Source organism: Strongylocentrotus purpuratus, unplaced genomic scaffold (genome assembly GCF_000002235.5).
Source record: "Strongylocentrotus purpuratus isolate Spur 01 unplaced genomic scaffold, Spur_5.0 spur5_scaffold_11, whole genome shotgun sequence".
NCBI classification, from domain to species: Eukaryota; Metazoa; Echinodermata; class Echinoidea; order Camarodonta; family Strongylocentrotidae; genus Strongylocentrotus; species Strongylocentrotus purpuratus.
In genome coordinates, this window is record NW_022145596.1 from 2,610,056 (window position 1) to 2,631,407 (window position 21,352).

At 35.7% G+C, this 21,352-nt stretch overlaps 2 protein-coding genes across 2 annotated transcripts; one reads left to right on the top strand and one right to left on the bottom strand.

Annotated features, from left to right (window-relative positions):
* The first annotated feature begins 443 nt into the window (after positions 1 to 443).
* Positions 444 to 10,812, top strand: LOC582344 (kelch-like protein 5). Its single transcript, XM_003724281.3, has 10 exons — positions 444 to 542; positions 2,388 to 2,770; positions 3,199 to 3,395; positions 3,882 to 4,094; positions 4,620 to 4,809; positions 5,181 to 5,405; positions 5,829 to 5,991; positions 7,088 to 7,300; positions 8,274 to 8,445; positions 9,649 to 10,812. The coding sequence occupies exons 2-10, from the start codon at positions 2,464 to 2,466 to the stop codon at positions 9,706 to 9,708; spliced, it is 1,740 nt and encodes a 579-aa protein (XP_003724329.2). The 5' UTR covers positions 444 to 542; positions 2,388 to 2,463; the 3' UTR covers positions 9,709 to 10,812.
* A 3,791-nt stretch (positions 10,813 to 14,603) lies between these two features.
* Positions 14,604 to 21,333, bottom strand: LOC582377 (39S ribosomal protein L28, mitochondrial). Its single transcript, XM_782329.5, has 8 exons — positions 21,139 to 21,333; positions 19,424 to 19,526; positions 18,588 to 18,741; positions 17,880 to 18,021; positions 17,308 to 17,454; positions 16,343 to 16,475; positions 15,340 to 15,394; positions 14,604 to 14,722 (listed from the first exon to the last, which is right to left on the bottom strand). The coding sequence occupies exons 1-8, from the start codon at positions 21,253 to 21,255 to the stop codon at positions 14,653 to 14,655; spliced, it is 921 nt and encodes a 306-aa protein (XP_787422.2). The 5' UTR covers positions 21,256 to 21,333; the 3' UTR covers positions 14,604 to 14,652.
* Between the last annotated feature and the right edge of the window lie 19 nt (positions 21,334 to 21,352).

Genomic DNA, 21,352 nt, shown 5'->3' on the forward strand with positions numbered 1-21,352 from the left:
ATATAAGATAGATAAAGAGATGGGATAAAGAGAGGAGAGAGAGAGAGAGAGAGAGAGAGAGAGAGAGAGAGAGAAAGGGAGGGAGAGAGAGAAAGATAGAGAGATAGATAGAGAGAGAGAGAGAGAGAGGGAGAGGGAGAGTTCAGTTTATTCAATTCCAGCTAAGAGAGAGAGGAGTGTGGGTTAAAAGTATTTGGGGAGTTATATATATATATATGGGAAGATAGTGGGAAAGGAGGGGAGAAATGAATGAGTGGAGAATAGGGGTGATGGAGGTGGGAGAGTGAGTGAGAGAGAGAGAGGAAAGCTAAAGATGAAAGACAATTTCTGGTTTTTAAATGTTAATATCTTTTATATAATATAAGCGGAATCATGCACTGCAGAAATTTTGTTTATATATCTGCTGTGATATCCGTCGCGCGCGAGCGATTACCCAGACTGATATTTGTGACTCACATAATATCTCGCTCGGATCGATCGGGTCAAAGGTTATGTTGACTAATTCTGATCCAGCCAGCTGAAAGTGGACTTTCGATTCGAGGGTAATGTTTTTGACAAAATACATATTTCGTGATTTTGCTTTTCAATTATAATTTCACAAAAAGAAGCTAGGTTGATTAATTACAACTTGTTAGGCTTTAGTTGGAATGTAGAGGGATGAATTAACCGCTGTCTAAAAATTATTTGGTACCTTGGTCTCGACCGTTTTTAATGGCAATAGCCAATGCATGACTGCGTGTTTGTGTATGTATAATGTTGCTCACAAAATGTGTGTGGGAATGCAAATGCAATGCTATTATGCCTTGGCTGTGTACAGCCTGGGCATGTTCACAGCTGTAGCCTAGGCGTAGGCGTAGGCCTAGCCTAGCCTATACTCTATAGCTAGCTAGTACTAGTATAGGGGGGCTTGTTCAGAAATGTATCCAGACTTTGATCCATAACTCCGGCGTGGAGATGTCCTACTAAACTAAACATGCTAAAACATACCGAAAATCGATTAGATGTCTAAATCTTCATTAATTGTTCAAATAATGATCATGATTTAAAAGTTGTTATATTTCTAACCTGGTTCATGTCAATTTTCTTATCTTTTTTAAGAGTATTTTCCTAACAAACAAAGACTTATGAATATACACTTTCTCACAGGATTCACGGCAAACTGCTGCACAATACAATTGCATACCCTACCAATTAACGATGGGGTGCGGGTGCGCGCGTGTAATAAGTTAGCGACCGTATAATGATGAATTACTTACTTACCTGTTTACTTGTTTGTTGGGGCTTGAAGCATCAACTTATGAGCCCATCGTGACAATCACTGGATTATTACGTTGATAAGGGTTATATTTGAGAGGATGGTGATGCCAGTCGCTAACCTAACACCCGCGCGCACCGGCACCTGAACTGAACTGCATCTGAACTAGCACCAGTATAGCCATAGGCTATAAATTATGATCAGGACCGGTGTCTTACGACTTCTACCACTTCATTTATTTTACTTGATCGATGTGGCAATATTGTAAAATAGGAGACCACCATTTGCACTGCGACTAAGCTTTGGAATAAGGGCCAGGCCAGGCCACTGGCCACGTTCACTCGAGCATTAATTATGAAATCAAACAATTTTATGTAACCTGACATCCACGCATTCTGCACTCCCTTTTAAGTCGCAAACTGTCTTGTCAATTGAATTTATATCTTGGAAGACGACCGTGAGATCTACAGGATCACTCCTGTATATTGATGATGATGATGATGAGACACAGATTAGTGAAAGTTGAGGAAATTGTAATTAAGCCAGGATATAAGAAAGTTGTTATTGTGATCAAGTGACACAAATTGTTTATTTGTCTTCCATTTGTTTTGCACTAGAAATTTCATGTATTGAATACTTATATGAAATGGAATGTAACTTAATTATGCAAGTAAGTTTACTTCAAATAAATTTACCAGTACACAATCTCCTTAGCCTCTCTCTTTCCATTTTATCGTCTGTGCGGCCGGGGTAAACAGAAGTATCATGCTATGTTTTTTTTTATGTTACACTGAAATGTGAAACCACAATATTGTAAGTGTGAAACAATATGATTATTCATTATTTTTCTGCAAAACAATGTAATGCATATTTTGTAAATCATTGTTTTCTGACCAATAAAACTTATCAAGATAAAAAAAAAGGTACACGATCTAATGATAAATAATTTATTTTTATCAGTACTTTTACTAGGGAAAAAGTTAATGATTCCCTGGAAATAATAGAACCTTATTCGCTTTATTTTCGCATCTTTAAACAAAACAGTTTTGAGATTTGTTGAATAAGAATTCCTGTACTTAAATTTTACAGAGAGTATAGTATGTTTATTTCGTCACCTATTTGACTTTATCAGACACCTGTACAGGGCAATCAAGCTGGCGACCAGACGGAGCATTAGCCTGAATGGGTCCTCCCATTCCCTAGCTTCAATGGGGGCTCCATGGGGAGATAGCATGGAAGAGAACCCGGCAGAGGGAGAGCATTTCTTCTCTATCAATCACGCTGAGAGAACCTTCAAGAAGATGCAGGGTTATCTACACAGACGCCAGCTTACAGACGTCGTGCTCATTGCAGGGGATGTACGGATACCTGCACATAGACTGGTCTTGAGCTCGGTGTCGGACTACTTTGCAGCGATGTTTACCAATAACTTGCGCGAGTCACAAGAGACTGAGATTCCACTGTGGAGCATTGATCCGCCAGCACTCAAAGCTTGTATCCAGTATATCTACACAGGTCAGCAGTGAATATATGGTTTATGATTTTACATTACCGGTACCTCTAAAGTACTCATTTGTTTTATTTTACCAGTTTTGTGCATGTTTCCATCTAATTTTCTTCATGTAAACATGAAAATGTTGAAAGTAGGGCTACAAATGTGCTATGAATATGCATGTATTTAGGTTTCACCTTCTAAACAATATCATGGAGAATTCACATGAAAGCAAGAAAATACAATCTTACTTTATCTCAAGAATAATGGCAGAGTTCTTGTGAAAAATCTGTGCTATCTATTTTTCTTGCCGACATTTTAAAATTCTTAATGCTACAACTTGACACCCCCAACGTGATTACAATGTGCCCCTTTGAACACAATCCTAGGTTGAATTAATTGTCTGTCTGGACTTTAATCATTCATTTTGTTCAAAATTATTGATTTACAGGAGAAGTAGTGTTGAAAGAGAGCAATGTTGAAAGGTTGCTTGCCACAGCCAGTATCCTACAGTTATCAGAAGTAGTTGAAGCTTGTTGTGGGTTTCTTGTCAAACAACTCCATCCATCTAACTGCTTAGGAATCAGGTCCTTTGCTGATAGACAGAGCTGTGTAGATCTACTCAGGGCTGCTCATAATTACACCATGGTGAGTGAATTTATACCTTGATTTCTAGACTTTTTTTCCTAAAGACTTTCCCAGTATTTACCTATAACTTTAAGAAATGGGATTGTATTTTAGTACCCTGTATTGCTGTGCAGAATAAATGCTTTTGTGCCTGTTATATATGTTGTCTAGAAATGGTATTTTGTGAAAAATTTGATATTGAAGCTGAAATCATTCTTGAGGACTTCAAAAGTGAAAATTTCATAAAGTCTGTAGAACAAGAGGAAAAGTTCAGATAAATCTCTTTACTGCACTGTCATATGAACATTACAGAGGTGATTTCAACCAAACACAGCTCTTGCATAAGCATGAAAAGAAAGAAGCGAAGTTTGGTCTTAAATGTATGTGTGAGAGCTTCTTTTTAGGGCTGTATATTTATACTTATCTTGATTCAGTAGGCTTTATAACTCTTCCATATCACCAATGAAACTAATTTATTTTTCTCCTGTCCTGAAACCCATGATGTAGGAACATCTCGTTGAGGTGACACAGAATCAGGAGTTTCTAATGCTAGGATCGGAGGAGGTATGCAACCTCTTCTCCAGTGATGATCTCAATGTTCCTAAGGAGGAGACTGTTTACTATGCCATGTTGGCTTGGGCTAACTATGATACAGGCTCTAGACAATCAGAGATCTCAAAGCTGCTAGAACACATCAGACTCCCACTGCTCTCCCCACAGGTAAGGTCTATTTAACAATCAGTATTTTGACATGGATGTAACTCCCTTTGGTAAGGCATTAATCCTCATTTACCAGGTCCCTTTTTTAGCAGTCAGGTAAAATAACCACCACCTACAAAAATACATAGAATGTTACATGAATATCCACTTGCCTCATGGCTTAGGACATGTAATATTTTGAACAAACTTAGCGATTTATGTTGCTAGCCCAATCTGGATAATCAGGCAAATGAGTGACTCACATTCATTTATATGGACTGGATTCCTTTTTAAATTAACAGTGCTTGTTGTCTTATTTTTTCTTCCTCAATAAGACCCTTTCTACAACAATTCTTATTACAGTGTGTCCCTCGTTTTAATAACAAGTAAAGAACATATGTGTAATTTGCAGATGATGAAATTATGATGAATTGTTATGCATAGACCTCGTAAAGCTCAGCTAAAGAACATGGTTCCAATTACAAATTTGTGATACTCCATGATTGTAGCTATAACAGTTTTATAAAACTTTCCTATTTATTTCAGTTTCTTAGTGATGCAGTAGACAACAATCCATTGTTTAAAGGAGATGATAAATGTCAAAGGTTAATCATGGATGCAATGAAGTATCATCTTCTACCGGAGAGAAGACCTCTCATGCAGAGTGCTAGGACCAAACCTAGGAAGTCTACCGTTGGAGCTCTCTATGCTGTAGGTGGGATGGATAGTACCAAAGGTAGGCTAAGGCTTGTTCATTCAACTCCGTGATTGAATAATGCATAAGGAATTGGGGGGCTTTAAATATTGCTTCTGTTGTTCTACCCAATGCATGCACAATTAATTAAATCAAAAGCCTCTTATACCTTCTTGCGACCAGTAACAACAGTGGTAGAACTTTAATTTTGATACTTGGAATGTTATCTTTGAAGCCTGATGGATTTCAATTGGATTCAACCACTGCAACCATTTTGTCGGTTGAGAGCCAGGAAGGCATTAAGTTCCTGTAAGACAATTTTCACTTAGCTCTTTATTGGGTTCATGATAAAATATTTAAATCTTATGTCTTCTCGATAAGTTTTTATTAATCAATTACATATTTTTGTTCAGGTGCTACAAACATTGAGAAGTATGAGCTGAGGACCAACGTCTGGACCCATGTAGGTCACATGAGTGGGAGGAGGCTTCAGTTTGGAGTAGCTGTCATCGAAGACAAACTTTACGTGGTTGGAGGTCGTGATGGGCTGAAGACGCTAAATACTGTTGAGTGCTATTATCCGGCATCAAAGACGTGGAATATGCTGCCCTCTATGGGTACACATAGACATGGTTTAGGTAAGACATATTGATCATCATAACTTAGATTTCCATAGTTTTGTTCTGAATATCAGATCACAAAAAGCAATTTAGATTTGAAATGATGTCCCTGGTATGAAAATTCTCAGTTTTAGCGAAATAGTACCCGTCATAAAATTGTTTGAATGTATCATTTGTTCCAATTTTTCTTCTTCTCATGTCTCATATAGACTTGTTATAATAATGATAAAAATTACAACATTTCCATTGAGCAATATATCCATCCCAGGGATTGCTCAAGGGATACAAGGTATACATGTATTATAGTTGTGAAATATTATAACTGTAAAAGTCATATACCTATTTTTAAAAGTAAAGATAGGAAGATAAAAAATGATAGTGTGGCGACTTATAGCCAGTCTCCCTTTGATCATAATGTATTTTATGTGATCAAATTCAAAGGTGTTGGAGTGGTAGAAGGTCCTATGTATGCAGTTGGAGGCCATGATGGTTGGAGCTACCTTGCTTCAGTAGAGAGATATGACCCTCACAGCAAACAGTGGAGTTATGTTGCACCCATGTCTACTCCTAGGAGTACTGTAGGAGTGGCAGTACTGGATAGAAAGTGAGTAGTTTATTGCAGAACTATTCAAAAAGATACATCACACAGAGCTGCCAACTATTCCGTTTTTGCCGGAATTACTCCCTTTTTTCTTCAAAATTATGGTAGTATATTTTTCTTCATAAAATATGTTTTTAAATTTTTAAATTAATTTTTTTTTTTTAAATAAATTTTTTACATACCGCACATCAAATAACTGCCCTAAAATGTTGATTTGATCACAAATCCAATAGAAAACTAAGTTTAAACATACTTTAAGAGAAAAATATTCTCAAAAAGAATGAAATGCTGATAATACCAAAATAACCACACAAAAAAACCTGCTTGTATGGAAAAAAACGGCATAAGGAATGGACATTTTTGCATTGGAAGTGTGTCACGCGTTGTTGTAAGTTTTGTTTTAATGAATTCCTTTTTTTGCCATCATGGTTCCTTTTATTGGACGCACAAGGTTGGCAGCTCTGATCACACTCACAGCAAGCAGTGGTGCCTTGATGTGCACCTCTTTGTGTGGGAGTGATATTTACTTTGCAGGAAGCAAGGAAGGAATCATATTATGGCAGACATCCATGGTGTGAATGTGCAGGAAATCCATGCAGGGAACTGGGAAATTCAGCTGTGCATTCATGCTTTCTCTAAGCAGTAATTGAAGAAGAAAATGTCTGAATTACAGTCAGTCCTTTCTGAAATTATGTTAATTGTGCATAGACACTGTTAGTTTAAAATGTAAATGATCTGTTATTCACACATTGTCTCTGACCAAATTGCCATAAATAGTGTTAAAAGCAATTCAAGTAACATTTTTAGGTTGAAATTAACTCTCAAACTCATGATTGATACCTAAGGGAAAAAAAACTGTACATCAAGGCACCTATTGTAGTGTTTGAGGGCTTGTTATTCTTTCATGTATTAAAGTTTAGTTATTTTGAAAAAATGTTGTCATTCAAAACTTATGCAGGCACAACTGTAATTAATTTTTTTCCCAAGTTTTTCTAGTTTTCATTACATGGTCTTCCAATAACAATCTATCGAAAACAAGTTGCATGATCGAGATCACAGATATTTATTTTCCTCTATGTTTATCCACCCACTCCTTCAGACTTTATGCAGTAGGAGGTCGTGATGGTAGCTCCTGTCTACGATCCATGGAGGTGTATGACCCTCACACTAACAGGTGGTCTCTATGTGCCCCCATGTCTAAACGCAGAGGGGGTCTGGGCGTGGCTGTTTGTAATGGATGTCTGTATGCCATAGGGGGACATGATGCCCCAGCTACTCAGCAGACTTCCAAACAGTTTGACTGTGTGGAGAGGTAAGTACTAGAGGAGGAGGAGAGAGAGTGAATTTGATCAGTGTGCAGTGGTAATAGGGCCCCTGAAAATACCTGAGACCCGTGCCAAAAAGCCTTTTTTCAATGAAAAATGACAACAATCAGTGACAAATCTGCTGATAACCAATCAGAAGCAAGGATTTCACTAGTTTATAACAAAAACTGTCATTTGTTACTGATGACAAGTTTTTTTATTCAGGGCCTTGATTGATTTACTGCATGAATTGTATACAGACTTGGGCTTATTCAAAGCAATTATTAGGTAAAGAATATTAAAGGATCAAGTATAGAGAAGTTATGTATGGGGTCAGTCTCATTTTACATGGAGTATTAAACCAACTGTCAGTTCATTGAGTGATGGGATCAAGAAATAGATACGTCAGGCACACTTCCAAACCAACTCCAAATCAACTAATTTCTTCAATCGGTAATGTCATGTTTTGTTCAGTCTTTAGTTGGTCAGACTAAGGCATAACTTATTTGAAATGTAATTATTTTAATTTGTTTGTTTGATGAGTAGATTAAATTCTTCCTATCAGTGACAATGCTCCATCAGAATTGCATCTTTAGTACTTTCTGAGAACATAGTATGTGCATTAAGCAGAACTATTCAAAATAGGACATAGATTAATGTATACTTTTTATTAACATTTATTACCATCATCATGACAATATATACAAAGATAAAATATGGAATTTCATAACAGATAACAATATCAAAATTACATATAAATTGACATAATAGCATTTAAAATATAAAGAAAATATGAAGGTATAAACCATAGTACAAATGGAAAATGGTGCATGCGTAAAAGCCAGTAAGGCTTGATAATTTAATGCACCAGGCGCAGAAGTAATAATAACATATACTTGGAAGAAGAAAAAAGAAAAAAAAGAAAAGAATACTGTGCATGCGGATAAGTGATTGTATGGCATCTGACCCCTTTCTTACCAGATACGACCCCCGTTCAGATACTTGGTGTACGGTAGCCCCTATGGGCATGTGTCGAGACGCAGTAGGGGTGGCTGTACTAGGAGATCGTCTCTTTGCTGTGGGTGGATACGATGGACAGTCATACCTCAGCGCTGTAGAATGCTATGATCCACAGACGGGAGAATGGACGACAGTGAGTACTTTCAATATTTTCAAAAGACATACCAGGAGGGTGTTTCACAAAGATCTCAAGTCAAACTTAACTCTAAGTTGGACTTAAATATCATCGAGAGCCATTTATAGCCTTAAAATAAAATATATTCAAAAGTGAATTTTCAAGTATTTTAGACTTTTCATAAATTCCACATCAAGAACATGAAATCTCCTTGATAATAGAAAATATGGATGATTTAAATCAACATTTTATGCTTTTAAAATAACTTTTACAGAATATTTTCATAGATGCTAACAGCTTTCCATAATTTTTAAGTCCATCTTAGAGATAAGTTCAACTTAGGATCTTTGTGAAACACTCCCAGGCCTGATAAAAACCTGATTTAAATTGGGTTTCCTGATTTAAAAAAAAAAAAAATCCAGATTTTCTTTTTTTCTTTTTTTCTTTTCTTCGTGATTTTATCCTGATTTTCCAGATTTTCCCTTATTCTCTCTATTCTTCCCGTTTTTCCCTATTATTTATCAATTTTTCTTACTCAAAAGGCAGGGAATGTTGTTAGATGCCATTTCTCCCCCCCCCCCCCCCCCCCCCCCCGAATCCTCTTCTTCTTTTTTTTTTACTCAAGGGGGCGTGGTTGAGGTTTTTAGTGCTCACTATCACCCCTGACATACCTAAGGCATATATGCTCATGGTATGGTATGGTATGTTGAATGAGAACATATATATGGGGCTGAGGAGATATAGAGTGGTTATGTATTCTCTGTTTTGAAATTAAATGGGGGATCAAAGATATGGTCAGGGCCCAGTATTATGAAGAGTTGTAATTGATTCATATTAAACGCAACTTAAACTCTCTCACATGGTGCAACCGTAAGCCTACTGTATATCTACATCATCATGCAAGCCGATACTTATAAGCAGCATCTAACTTAAATTTATCTCAACTGTGTACTTACGAGATGGGAGTTGTGGTTAATAGTTGCAATCGATTTGAATCAATCGTAACTCTTTATTAGACGGGCCCAGGTTTGTTGCAGTAACAACAATAATGAAGGGATATGATTTTTTCTATGAGAAGTTGATACCTCAGGATCTCTGGACGTATCAAGAGAAGGAAAAAAAACTGGCAGTAAGCCAATATTTCACTTAATCTCAAGCAAATGCTGACACCCCTTTTAATGCCTCATTTGTGTTTCTTCTTTTTCTTTCTTCTAACCCTAGGCTGCTCCCCTTACACCAGGTCGGGCTGGAGCATGTGTGGTGCAAGTTCCTGTCAAGTAGCAATCTTCTAAACAATGTTAATCTAAAATGGTAGCTATCAAGACGCAAGGTTTGATTTCCAGCAAACTCTTAACATAGAACAGTGATTGTTTAACTTGGTGATTGAATCTGTTGATTCTGTATGACCCATCTTCTTATTACTTCAGAGAAAAGATGTAGGAGTGACAGCATACTTCCTTTCAAAGTTTGATGGTGAGAAAAATCTTTTGATTTTACAACAGATACAGGATAATTTTGACAATTTTTATCTGATCTTTGATTTTTGTCTACTGAACATGTTTTTAACAACTCCTGCAGGGTCAAGTGCTCAATTTCAACAGCTCTCTGCAGTGTATTTCATATTCATCTGTAATAGAATGTAATTTTTTTTGTTGAGTTATATTTCTGTTCAATATCAGAGCTTTGTGTATACTGCATTTAGTAGTGAATTACAGGAGCATATATGTTTAGGCTTGTGTTCTGCTTGCTTGCAGTAGGAAGGTATATTGGACATAATGTATGTGCCAAAATGCATGTGACAGTATATTTGTGGAGTAATGTCTGTTATAATCAGTATTTCTGTGTGGTCGGAGGAAATAAGGTGAAGTGAAAGATGTAGAGAGTCCTTATCTTGTGACGATGATCTCAGAGGGATGGTTATGCTATTGCATAGGAGAGAACTTCTGTCCTAAAAAAATGAGGATGAAGAAGTTTCTGTCTCTTGTGTGATAAAGAGCTGATAGACAGAGGGTTTATGTGATTCTTGCTGAGAGGGACACTGGTGGAAAGTAACAATGCTGTCTATGATTGTTATGTTTTAAACTATAATAACTGACAGCTCATTAACTCATTCCAAGATACAGAAGCTGCAGCTGATACATGACAAGTTTCTATTTTCCTTTGAGTCGGACAATAACCAGGTAAAGACATACATCAGGGAAATGGAATTCAGTATTTTTTACCTTTGACAGTGGTATCATTTAAGATACCATACTTGAGTGCTGGTTGTTCAAGTTTATTTTAGTTTGTAGATAGATGGACCAGAGTTTTTATTGGAATCAAATCAGGAATTAGTTCCATGGAAGTTAGGGTTAATAGGATCAAACAGACATTAGAGAACGAAAAGGGACAGGGATTTTAGATGTCTATCTTATATAACGAGTTTGTACTTATTCCACGAGGCTATGATTAAAACCTGTAATACAAGTACTGGGTTTATTAGACAACTCTACTCATTAAAGATATTAAACCACTTGGATGAATAGATGTAAATAAGAGAACATATATATATACTGCCAAGAGGTTTATTAGCAATATAGTACAAGTAGGTCTTCTATTAACTACAATGATGTATTTGTAGTATTAAGAAAGCAAATCTGATCAGACTTTAGTACAGGGACCTGTTTCACAAAGTCTTTTTTCAATGATAAATGTCAAAAATCAGTGACAAATCTGCTGATAACCAATCAGTAGCAAGGATTTCACTAGCTTATAACAAAAACTGTTAATTTTCTCTGATGACAAGTATTGTGAAATGGGGCCCTGGTCTTGATAGATGTAGATAAGATACATAGATAAGAATGGCATGTTTTTTTTTTTCTTCCATTTTCTTGTACACTGTAGCATTGTATATGCAGTCTGTTTCCATAGTTGTGTTATATTTTAGTTTGCAGAGGCTGACATGTAATAATTGAATGCTGTGGTGGTTCATGCGGTAAAGTTTGGAAGTTTAAGACAGAACAGAGAGGCTGTAGTATATTATCACCCTGGTACAATAGTTGAAATTGAAGAAGGAAATGTGTATCTGATATTTAAATGTGTTTTCTGAAAGGGAGAATTTTTATCTTTTTAACTACATATTTATGTTCTGTATTTCTGTCAAAAGTTCAAATTCTCTGTGCACTGGGGAAAGCAAAACGCACAATAAAACCACTGTGAATGAGGTTTTAGTGCAATGTCAAAAAAGTTAATTGAAATTCACGTGGAAGCACAGTGGAAAGTGAAATTGTTATCATGACTTTATTACCAGTATTTAACATTTATGCTAGTTGTTTCTGCCTTGCAAATTGATTCATATCAGTAGGTTTCAAGTAGGGAGAAATTCCCTTGAATATTTTGGATATGTTTTTTCCATTCAGCTAAAGCAATAATGATAGAACGCTAGGAATTCTGCCAATAATAACATTATGAAGCTTTTCAGACAGCCAAATGATATGAAGATGATTACATTTTCATCACAAATTTCTTGGTTCATTAAAAAAAAAAATGTCTACTACAGGGTCTGCAGGTACAGGTTTGTGATATTTTTCATTCTTTTTGCATTCCAATCATTTGTAAATAAATTCATCATAATGTACCCTTTTGTATTTCATCATTTTAGTAGTCACATATATACATTATTAATAGTCTGTTCATCAAATCAAAACCAAATAACTTTCATATGTTAACATGATCAACCTGTACCTCAATTTAGTCAGTCTAATGGATATGTATTTGAAAGCCTTTTTCTAGATGAATGTCAAGTCGAAACTGACTATTTTTGTCTTGAATCATTGCCTTTGAACACTCCCACCAAGACAAGGTGCTTTTTGAATATTTCACTCTGTACTTCACTCTGTATCTGGTGAAATATGCATATTTTGTTACATAATAATTACAAAAAGTTATTTTGGTAGTATTTAATACCAAAAATGATTTGTTACACAAATATGTTTTTGTTATCAAAATGTCCTAAGATGTTGTCAAAATAATTGTTTTAAAAGACCAGATGTATTTAACCCTGCGGCAGTGAAAGTAATGCTCAATGTAAAGTACAAATATGTGTCTGTCATGTTACATTTTAATATATGCAAAAATAGAACAGGTTACAATATTGATCTGTGTCGATTAGAATAATTTATTTTAACATATATTGTATTTGAAATGCAACAGCATCAGATGGCACGTTTATGTATGCATTCTTGTACGACTACAATTAGAAGAAGAAAATTCTGTGTAGGCTACCATATGAATTTCCTCCATTGCAGAATGTTCAGTTTTACTGTCTTTAGATTTTTTGTTTCCCACTATTGGCCATTGAAAACTTAAAATGGAATTAATTTTTTTTTTTTAAATTCTCATTTGATCTAAAAAATGCCACATGTAGCCCAACTTGCACAATACCAATGATTGGAGGCTTTTTTTTCTCTCATATTCCTGTATTTTAAGTATTACATTGCAACTCTTGCTCAGTATTTTTGTATGCAACAAGTGAAACCTGATATGCTTTTGAATAGCATGCCTCAAACAGGTATAGCCTTTTCCCTTGCCAGTTTTTGATAGAATAGATTTTTATACAGCATTGGTCTTGCTTATGTCAAAGATCCCATTTCTAAATGCTTTGCTGTTATAATATTTTTATATAATAAGGATCATCATATAGCCAAAAAATGGTACCCTTTTAAGTCTGTTTTAAAATAAGCCTCAACAGTGTAGGCAAGTTTACCTTGTAATGTTTTAAAAATATTTACTGTGACTATTATAGTCATTTTTGGCTAGTCTACACTGTAAATGTGTAAGGTAGTAATGGCTTACCACAAGTTATTAATGAATATTACGTATATGAAAAAGCTTCAGTGGCCAAAATAAAGTATTATGAAATAGATTGTACAAGCGCATCTCCAGACTTTTTCGCTTCATAAAATTGGTCTAGAAAGATATGTCTTATATCATTGATATACATGTATTATTTTATGTGATGTAATGTTGCTATTGCATGTTTGTATGTATCTTATGCAGTTTGTTGGTGTTAAAGAATGCAATGTTTTACAACTGGTATTTGTACGCATAGCTTTGGCACAGTACACTGTGATATTTACAACGTATGTATGGTTATGAAAAGAAGAAACTATGACTAATAAAAAGAAATACATAAAACTAATTATTCTAATTTCTGTGTTTTATTACATATAATTTCAAATAAATCTTGAAATTTTGGATTTCATTACCCATAATGATACACATCGCATTAGAAGTTTCATAAATGATGAAGTACAAAGTATAAGCAATGCCTCTATAGTATTCCCCGATTTCTCTTGTTAACTTGTTTTCCAAATGAATCATCCAAGTCCTGTTACATAAAAGACATTACACATTTACCACACTTCCATTAACAAATCGCCCACAGGCGATCAAATGCAATGATGTTGGTAGCTTTTGTCAATTGTTATTGCCAAGTTTTATGAAACGGGACCCAAGACTAACAATCAGCACTGTTGTGATGGGTGCAATAGGAGCAATTCTGAGACTGCATTTGGGCTTACAGGAGTACATGTAGATATCCACCTTATCCACTTTAAACTATTATTTTGGTTGATAAATGAATAAAATCTATATTTAATGTATGTTTATGATTCCATTCACTTGGTTCACTGTCACTTCCTCATTACCAAGTCCCACAGAGAGGATTTGAAGCCATCAATCCCTTAGATGCTTACTTGCAAGCATACACATGCTTTCTTAGCAGTCGGGTATAACAATCATAAAAAAACAAACAGTTTAATTTTTAGGCATAACAGTTCAATTTCCACTATCTCTTGATACCATGATAAAGTTGATACTATCATAACATACTGTTTATATGCCACGGTACATTATGTTAAAAGAAACTAGAGCCTACGTCCAATATAATGCGGTAATCACCATATTAAAATAGACTGACCTTGTCATGTAATATTTGAAGAAAACTTTCTTGAATGTAAATGTCTGGGGAGTGCTGGTGTTATGCAATATGCATGCCATCGCTCAATTCTCATTAAATAAGAAGATTCCATAAGAAAGGTGGGTCAAATCACTGCAGTCAAATTACAATCCCACCTCTATGTTGGCATTCAGCTCGCTTATGTAAGTATGACTGTTCATGAGTTCAATATAGCGTTCACACATGATGATAAGAGGTGATGTCTTCTAGGTGGTACCCATCATGCATCATACACTCGTTCCATCATCCTTTGACTTGGATCCACTACCAAAGAACCTCTGCAGGAAGGGCTTTGCTCTGGTAGAAAGAAGAAAAAAAGACAAATTATTAAAAAGATGATCATGTAGAATGGACATCATGGTTTTAAAGGTGAGCTCTTCCAGTGGTAACATGCTTGAGTGAGAGAAATATGGTTGGTGGACATCGAGATTTAAGAAAGAGATAACATACCACAACAATTAGTGTACTTGCATTTACAAGGAATGGTACATCCAACACATACTTGATTTACTAGATTTACCACTCTCTATCACAACCTAAGAAACTGATTCACCAGACATGCCTATTGCAGGTATACACCTTCAAGGTTTGTGATGTCCTATGGTGATAACAAACTCTGGTGAATTTCATACAAATGCTTACAAGTGCCATATTTCAGAAATACACTTGTTAATAAAATATCTCATCTCGGGCATTTTTAAAAAGTATTCAACTTTGTTTTACTTCTTCAAATTATGTAGTGAAATCTACTTTTCATTTGCTTTCTACTATATTGGATTAAACCAACATGCACGCTGTGTCTGAATTTCTGTTTTTTTTTAAGATGTCTCAAATCATCATATTGTCATGCCTAGGATGGCAGAGCTCTTTTCAAGAATTTGAGGTAATTGAAGCAATACAGTACTCAAACTTACTTTTCTTCTTCTTCCTTACTGAATGTGTACAGACCATCACTTTGAACTTTGTGTTCTGCATATGAGAGCAGGAGAGAGAATTAGAGAGAGCGAGAGAGACAGACAGAGAGAGGGAGAGAAAGGGACACACAGATGGAGACAGAAGAGAGAGAGAGAGAGAGAGAGAGAAAGGGGAGGAAGTAGAGAGAGAGAGAGAGAGAGAGAGAGAGAGAGAGAGACAAACAGAGAAGGGGAGGAGGAAGAGAGTGGGAAAGACAGACAGACAGACAGAAAGACAGAGACAGACAGGAGGGGAGGTGGAGGAAGTAAAAGAAATTAAAGAAATTACATTTAAATTTTAAGAAAATTGTTTTAAATACCTATGTAAAACATACATTTTTACTTCAACATTCCATTAAACTGTCAGTATATATAAAAGGCTAATAAAACATACAATTAAAATGCCAAATATCCTTCTCATATCAAAAGTTCAATTTTATTGTTGGAACATTTTATAATTCTTTATTCTTTCTTAATTGACTCTCCAAACCACTTTCAAACATTGAATCACTGAAGATTATTTAAAGCCCTGCACAAACATAACAATTTTGAAAGCAGCTTATACAGAATTGGGTTATGTGATGCCCACATATGCACCTCTTAGAAATTCTTTGAGATCATTACCAATGCAAGAGGGATTATATGAATGGTGGTGGTTATTTTACCTGACTGCTAAGAAAGCATAAATGCTTGTAAGTAAGCAACCAGATGGCTGATGGCTTTAGGTCCTCTCCGAGGGACCTGATAATGAGGGTTAATGCCTTATCAAAGGGTACTAGCGCATCGCCTTGGTTTCGAACCCAGGTTACCGGATTACGAGACCACTGATCTACCGACTGAGCTACGCGCCTCCTCAAGTAGATGAACGTTCAATAGACAATGCATCTCTACGAAATTTTATGTGATCTTTAGCAATGCAAGACGATGAATATCAAGTGGAAGAGAAACTTGGCCATCATAATACCTTTATATTTAGCGATGAGTTCTTGGGTATAGATGTCTTGTAATGGTGTGATAGGATTAGCTGCAGCTTCTATACCTCTCTGCCTAGCAAAGGCTTCAGCTGGGGTCAAGCCTACCCACTCTGCTTCTTCTTTCTGTGAATGAACATTACAGATATGACAGTGAGTATTCATTCTATCTATTATAATACCTGTACATGTTGCTCATCAACTTTTTATCATCCATGAACCCTAAAGGCATTGTTTCACAATGTTAAATCTGAGATGCACGGCCCTATGTGTCAGTGTCCGTGATATGGTGTAATATTGAAGCCCTAAAAAAAAATTGCACTTCAAAATGATCAAGAAGTGCCTCAAAAAGTAAAAATCTTTGAGTGACCGGTTTTACCATACTTGTTTTCCCCAATAGACTTTAGTATTATGAAAACCGCTTGGCAAACGCAAAATTTGGTTTCGTTTTCCAATCATAAATATTTTGATAATCAGACAGGCGATTGGCTTGTAAAAGTCATGGGGTTCCTGACTGACCTAAAGGTTTATAATTATCATTGCAGCATTAGCTAAATCCAGGATTTTGTTTCAGAATCTGAGACAAAGTTAACGGATCCCTTTAATGTTCTTTCCATATTGATGAGTGAATTCATCAAAGATACATTGTCCATCACAAAAAGTAAAGGACACGTCGTCATTTCATGCTCAATAGAGACCAATGAGGTAACAGAGCAGAAAACAAAACTTACAGATAGGAAATATCCATGAAATAAAATTAAAGGATATGAAGAGTGAGGAGTGTTTTTTGCAAACAGGAAGGAAAATAACTAAAGAAGAAGGCACGTGGACATACATATAGTTTTACATTGATAGTAATGAGACAATAAAGATATATTAACATCATGACCATTAAAAGAAATGACACATTGTACAAAATAAACAAAAACCTATGGGAGACAGCTGATAATGAACTTACAGGTATAACAAATCTTTTGTATTTGTTGTAGATCCTATCTCTATTTTCTGGATCATCAGGATACATGTCTTGAGGGCTAGCTAACCTGAGCAAGAGATGTCTCTTTACTACCATACCCACCAGGGAATTCAGGTCCTCAGCTGGAGTCTATAACATGAAAACACAAGGTAATAAGGGAATACAAAGGAGGTAAATACCTCTTACAAGACACAAGGATCATACTTGTGCATTGAACTTAAATTTGTAACTTAAACGTTCAGAATATAAGTGTATCCCTGCTTTCTACTCCTGGAACCAATGAAAGATTAATTTTCTTTCTAAAGTAAAGACATGAACAAATTAAAGGCATTATTTTACTTATAAGGGGCTTTGACAATCAAGATGTTTGTATGACAAAGAAAATAGACATCAGATGTTCCATTCCTTCCTCCCTCCCTCTCTCCCTCCCTCCCTCATTCACTATTTTATCTTATAATCTGGAACAAATATTGAATGCCTTGGAAATAGTATTATAAAGATGAATTTAAAACAACTGAATTTATTTATGAAACGCACATGAAAAGGAAACCTACCTGAAGTATATAAAAGTCAAAACCATATGCTTCATCTATAAGGTCCATCACCCGATTCGTTGCTGGTATTTCAAACTTTTTGTCCAAGATTTCACTTTCCAGCTTCCGTGTGGCAACGTATGTCTTCCAGGTTTTGTTTAATCTAAAACCGTTGAATAGAGAGAGAAAAGAGAGAATGAGTACCAGTGAGACAACATGAATGAATATACAGCAAAGCAGGAGTTGAGAGACAGAACAAAAGGAAGGAGAAGGGGGTGGAGAGAGGGAGGAACATTTTTCCCTGTGACATTTCTAACTCTGTCTTTTTTTCTCTTGCATGTTTACTAATGGCATTTCCACCTCTGCCATTTTCACCTCAGGTATTTTTTACCTCTGACATTTTTACACTGAACCCCACTCTAGTGCACAAATAATTTGTATGTTGCTGACTTGCTTTTTCTAGTTCAAAAATTCAAGGCTCTATCCTCACAAATAAGGAACCATATCAGACGGGGATAAATGTCCCTTGCTATGATGGATTACAATACATCCCGTTATGTTTACTGGACAAAATGTTGCTGGATGAACTTGGGTTTCCTTTTTTAAGAAAGACACAGTATTTGATCCACATCTTTATGAATGTAAAAACATGATGACATGTATGTGAATTTGTGAGGGGGAACAAAAATTCTGTCTGTCTGCATGCAAGCGGATATGAAAGTTTCGTACCTTACTCCTCTATCTCCTTTTGACTTCCTGTATCCTTTCACCCATCCTTCTCCTCCCCATAAACCTACCCGAGCCTCAGGCGGGTAATAGGCTTGGATTGGTACTCGATTCACACGTTTTCTGTCTCCAGTTATTGGATCCTTCTCCCATTCAACTGCATAAAACAAAAGACACAAGATTACAATGTCTCTCAAAACAATAATAATAATAATACACAACATTTATTAGGCGTTTCATACAGGTGTTTCTAGGCGCACCGTTGTCTAACTAAAAATTAACAACCAAAACTTATAATAAACACACACAAAATATGAATATATGTTCTTTATTCAATAAATCATGCATATATAATAATAAAAATAAAAATAAAAATGAGATCAAACATAGGGTCAGACATAAGATCAAACATATGATCTAACAAACAAGGGATAAGATGGTGTGCACCTCCTTTGACCTACAATATTTGATTTATATATTAAAAGTTCATACAGAACGTAGTTCTACATCTCTTCTTTATTACACGGTTGTTTTATTCCATTATTAACTTAATCTCATGAGAATCAATTTATTTGAGTAATGCAAGAAAAAGAAATAAATACCATTGTATCTAAAGGCATAACTGCATTTTGCATGAATTGTATAAGCATTATTAACCTACAATGTGCTATCTAGGTAACCCACTAACCCCCCCCCCCCCCCCCCCCCCCCCCCCACAAGATAAAGAAAAGTCGTTTAAGATGATGATGCTAAAACGCCTTGTTTAATCAATAGCTCTTTATAATGATCATCTGCCCACATGAAATTATGATTTGGGATATTTAAATAATTTGTGTTACCTCCTTTATCATCCCAGTGAACTGCTGATGGTTCAAATCCAATTCTGTTCCACTTGAAGTAAGCTTCAGGAAGACGCGATCCTATTCCATCTCTATAAATTTCCTGTGCTCAAAGAAACATAAATACATGGGATTTCAATGGCATTTGTCACCATGTGTTGTAAAGTCATTCAGGTTTTTTCAAGCCCATGTCCAGAGATTATTAATGTTCATCCCAAGTTACTGTGTACACGGAGCTTAGTATGTAACAAAGTGGAGAATGTGAACAAAATCTTTGAAGAAATGGTTAAGGTCAGGAAAGTCAGATAATCAGTTTAATTGGGGTCTGGCCAACTCTGCACTGCGGCCAACTCAGAATTATGCAGGGATAGGGTCACTTGACTGGGAGTACCTGCTACACACTAGACCACTGTGGTAGCCATAAATTCATGTTTTATAGAATTTCACCTAGACATTCAACATTAATTTTTTAGTAACTGTTTTACATATTTCAAGATCCCATCAAATGGTCTGAAATTCGGGTGTTCTGAAAGATGTACTTAATACAAAATTGATACAAGTATTTGTGATCAATGTGACTCTCTTGGATAACTCTGCCATATGATTTCCCCAAAAGCCGAGTGCCCTAATGCTGAGTTAGCTTAGCCTAGCCCTAGATCCATCCATTTTAATTTTACTTTAGAAGTCCAGTTATTGTCTCAGATTCTCAACTCGAGGTAGGTTTTTACAGATTTACAATAAACAGATCACACACTAGATAATTTTTATATTAATTCCCATCGTTAGAACGTTCACTTAATTGTTACAAACTTACATCAGTGATTTTGATTTCTATTTTTTGGTCTTGGTTGAATTATTCTAGATTTAAAAAGCCATTCAAAATCTTCAAAGCAACATAGGAATGGATAAATGATCTAAGTTGGTGCGACCATAAGCTACACACTTTCTTTTCTATGGCTAAAACTAAAAGGACACTTTCTTTTGTTTGTCTTTGTTCCAGAAGCTTGAAAAGTAGCCCCCGAAAAACTGCTTTGTTCAATATTTTCTGAAGTTGACTCTTTGAAAAAAAAATAATTTCAGACAAACAAATGTCAGAAACGATTCACACATAGGTGCATTACTATCCTGGCTGTACAAAAATCAACTGATTTCATTGTGTGCAGTCTATGCAATATTGTTTGGTGTGTATATTTGTGTATAATACCTGCCATGCCTCACAACAACTAGTATGCAGTGCTAGAGTGGAACGAATCACTTTGAAATTTGATGTCCATGTAAAATTGTTTGGCAAAATGGAAGGGTCCATAAGCTACGTACATATAGAATGTAAATCTAGATTTTGCTGCCGACTCTATTCATTTTTAGTTGATAAAGCCGAAGTACAAAAATATAAGCTAGCTAGACTAGGTCTATACCATTAGACCCCCTACCAAACAAATTCTTAACAAGTTTGTTGCTCCCTAATTATCTCCGAGCTCTGAAGTTTGGTGTATTTGTACAGATCGCATTGCGCATATTTGCAGGGTGCATAGCTTATGGAAATGATAATTAAGAGTCTTTGCCATAAAGAAATAATAAAGAAATTCAGAAAGAAAAATAACATGAAGAGGACTTCTGCATTCTGACTACTCACTAATCACACTACAAAATTGTCAGTAGCCGGGACTATGACAGAAAAATGTAAGAAACCTCGAGAGCTGTAACTTTAAACTCACCATGGGATCTTTCTTCGTCTTTCCTCTAAAATTGATATGTTCTGGCTTTGGTGCACGTTTGAGGTTTTCAGCGATAACATTATACTTCAAAGATATATTTTTCATGCGCGATGCCATGATGATTTGTGGCGAGTTTCGTCCTTCACCAGAGTTCAACAAAATACTTAGTTAGATAATACGCGTGTCCACTGGTTACAGTCTAGTCGCATGCAGC

Coding starts and splice junctions, on each gene's coding strand:
- LOC582344 (XM_003724281.3), top strand. CDS start 2,464: ATGGGGGCTCCATGGGGAGATAGCATGGAAGAGAACCCGGCAGAGGGA. Junction 3,396..3,881: donor CTGCTCATAATTACACCATG/GTGAGTGAATTT, acceptor CCCATGATGTAG/GAACATCTCGTTGAGGTGAC. Junction 4,095..4,619: donor TCCCACTGCTCTCCCCACAG/GTAAGGTCTATT, acceptor TATTTATTTCAG/TTTCTTAGTGATGCAGTAGA.
- LOC582377 (XM_782329.5), bottom strand. CDS start 21,255: ATGGCATCGCGCATGAAAAATATATCTTTGAAGTATAATGTTATCGCT. Junction 19,527..21,138: donor AGACGAAGAAAGATCCCATG/GTGAGTTTAAAG, acceptor CTTTGAGCACAG/GAAATTTATAGAGATGGAAT. Junction 14,723..15,339: donor AGTAAGGAAGAAGAAGAAAA/GTAAGTTTGAGT, acceptor TCTTTCTACCAG/AGCAAAGCCCTTCCTGCAGA.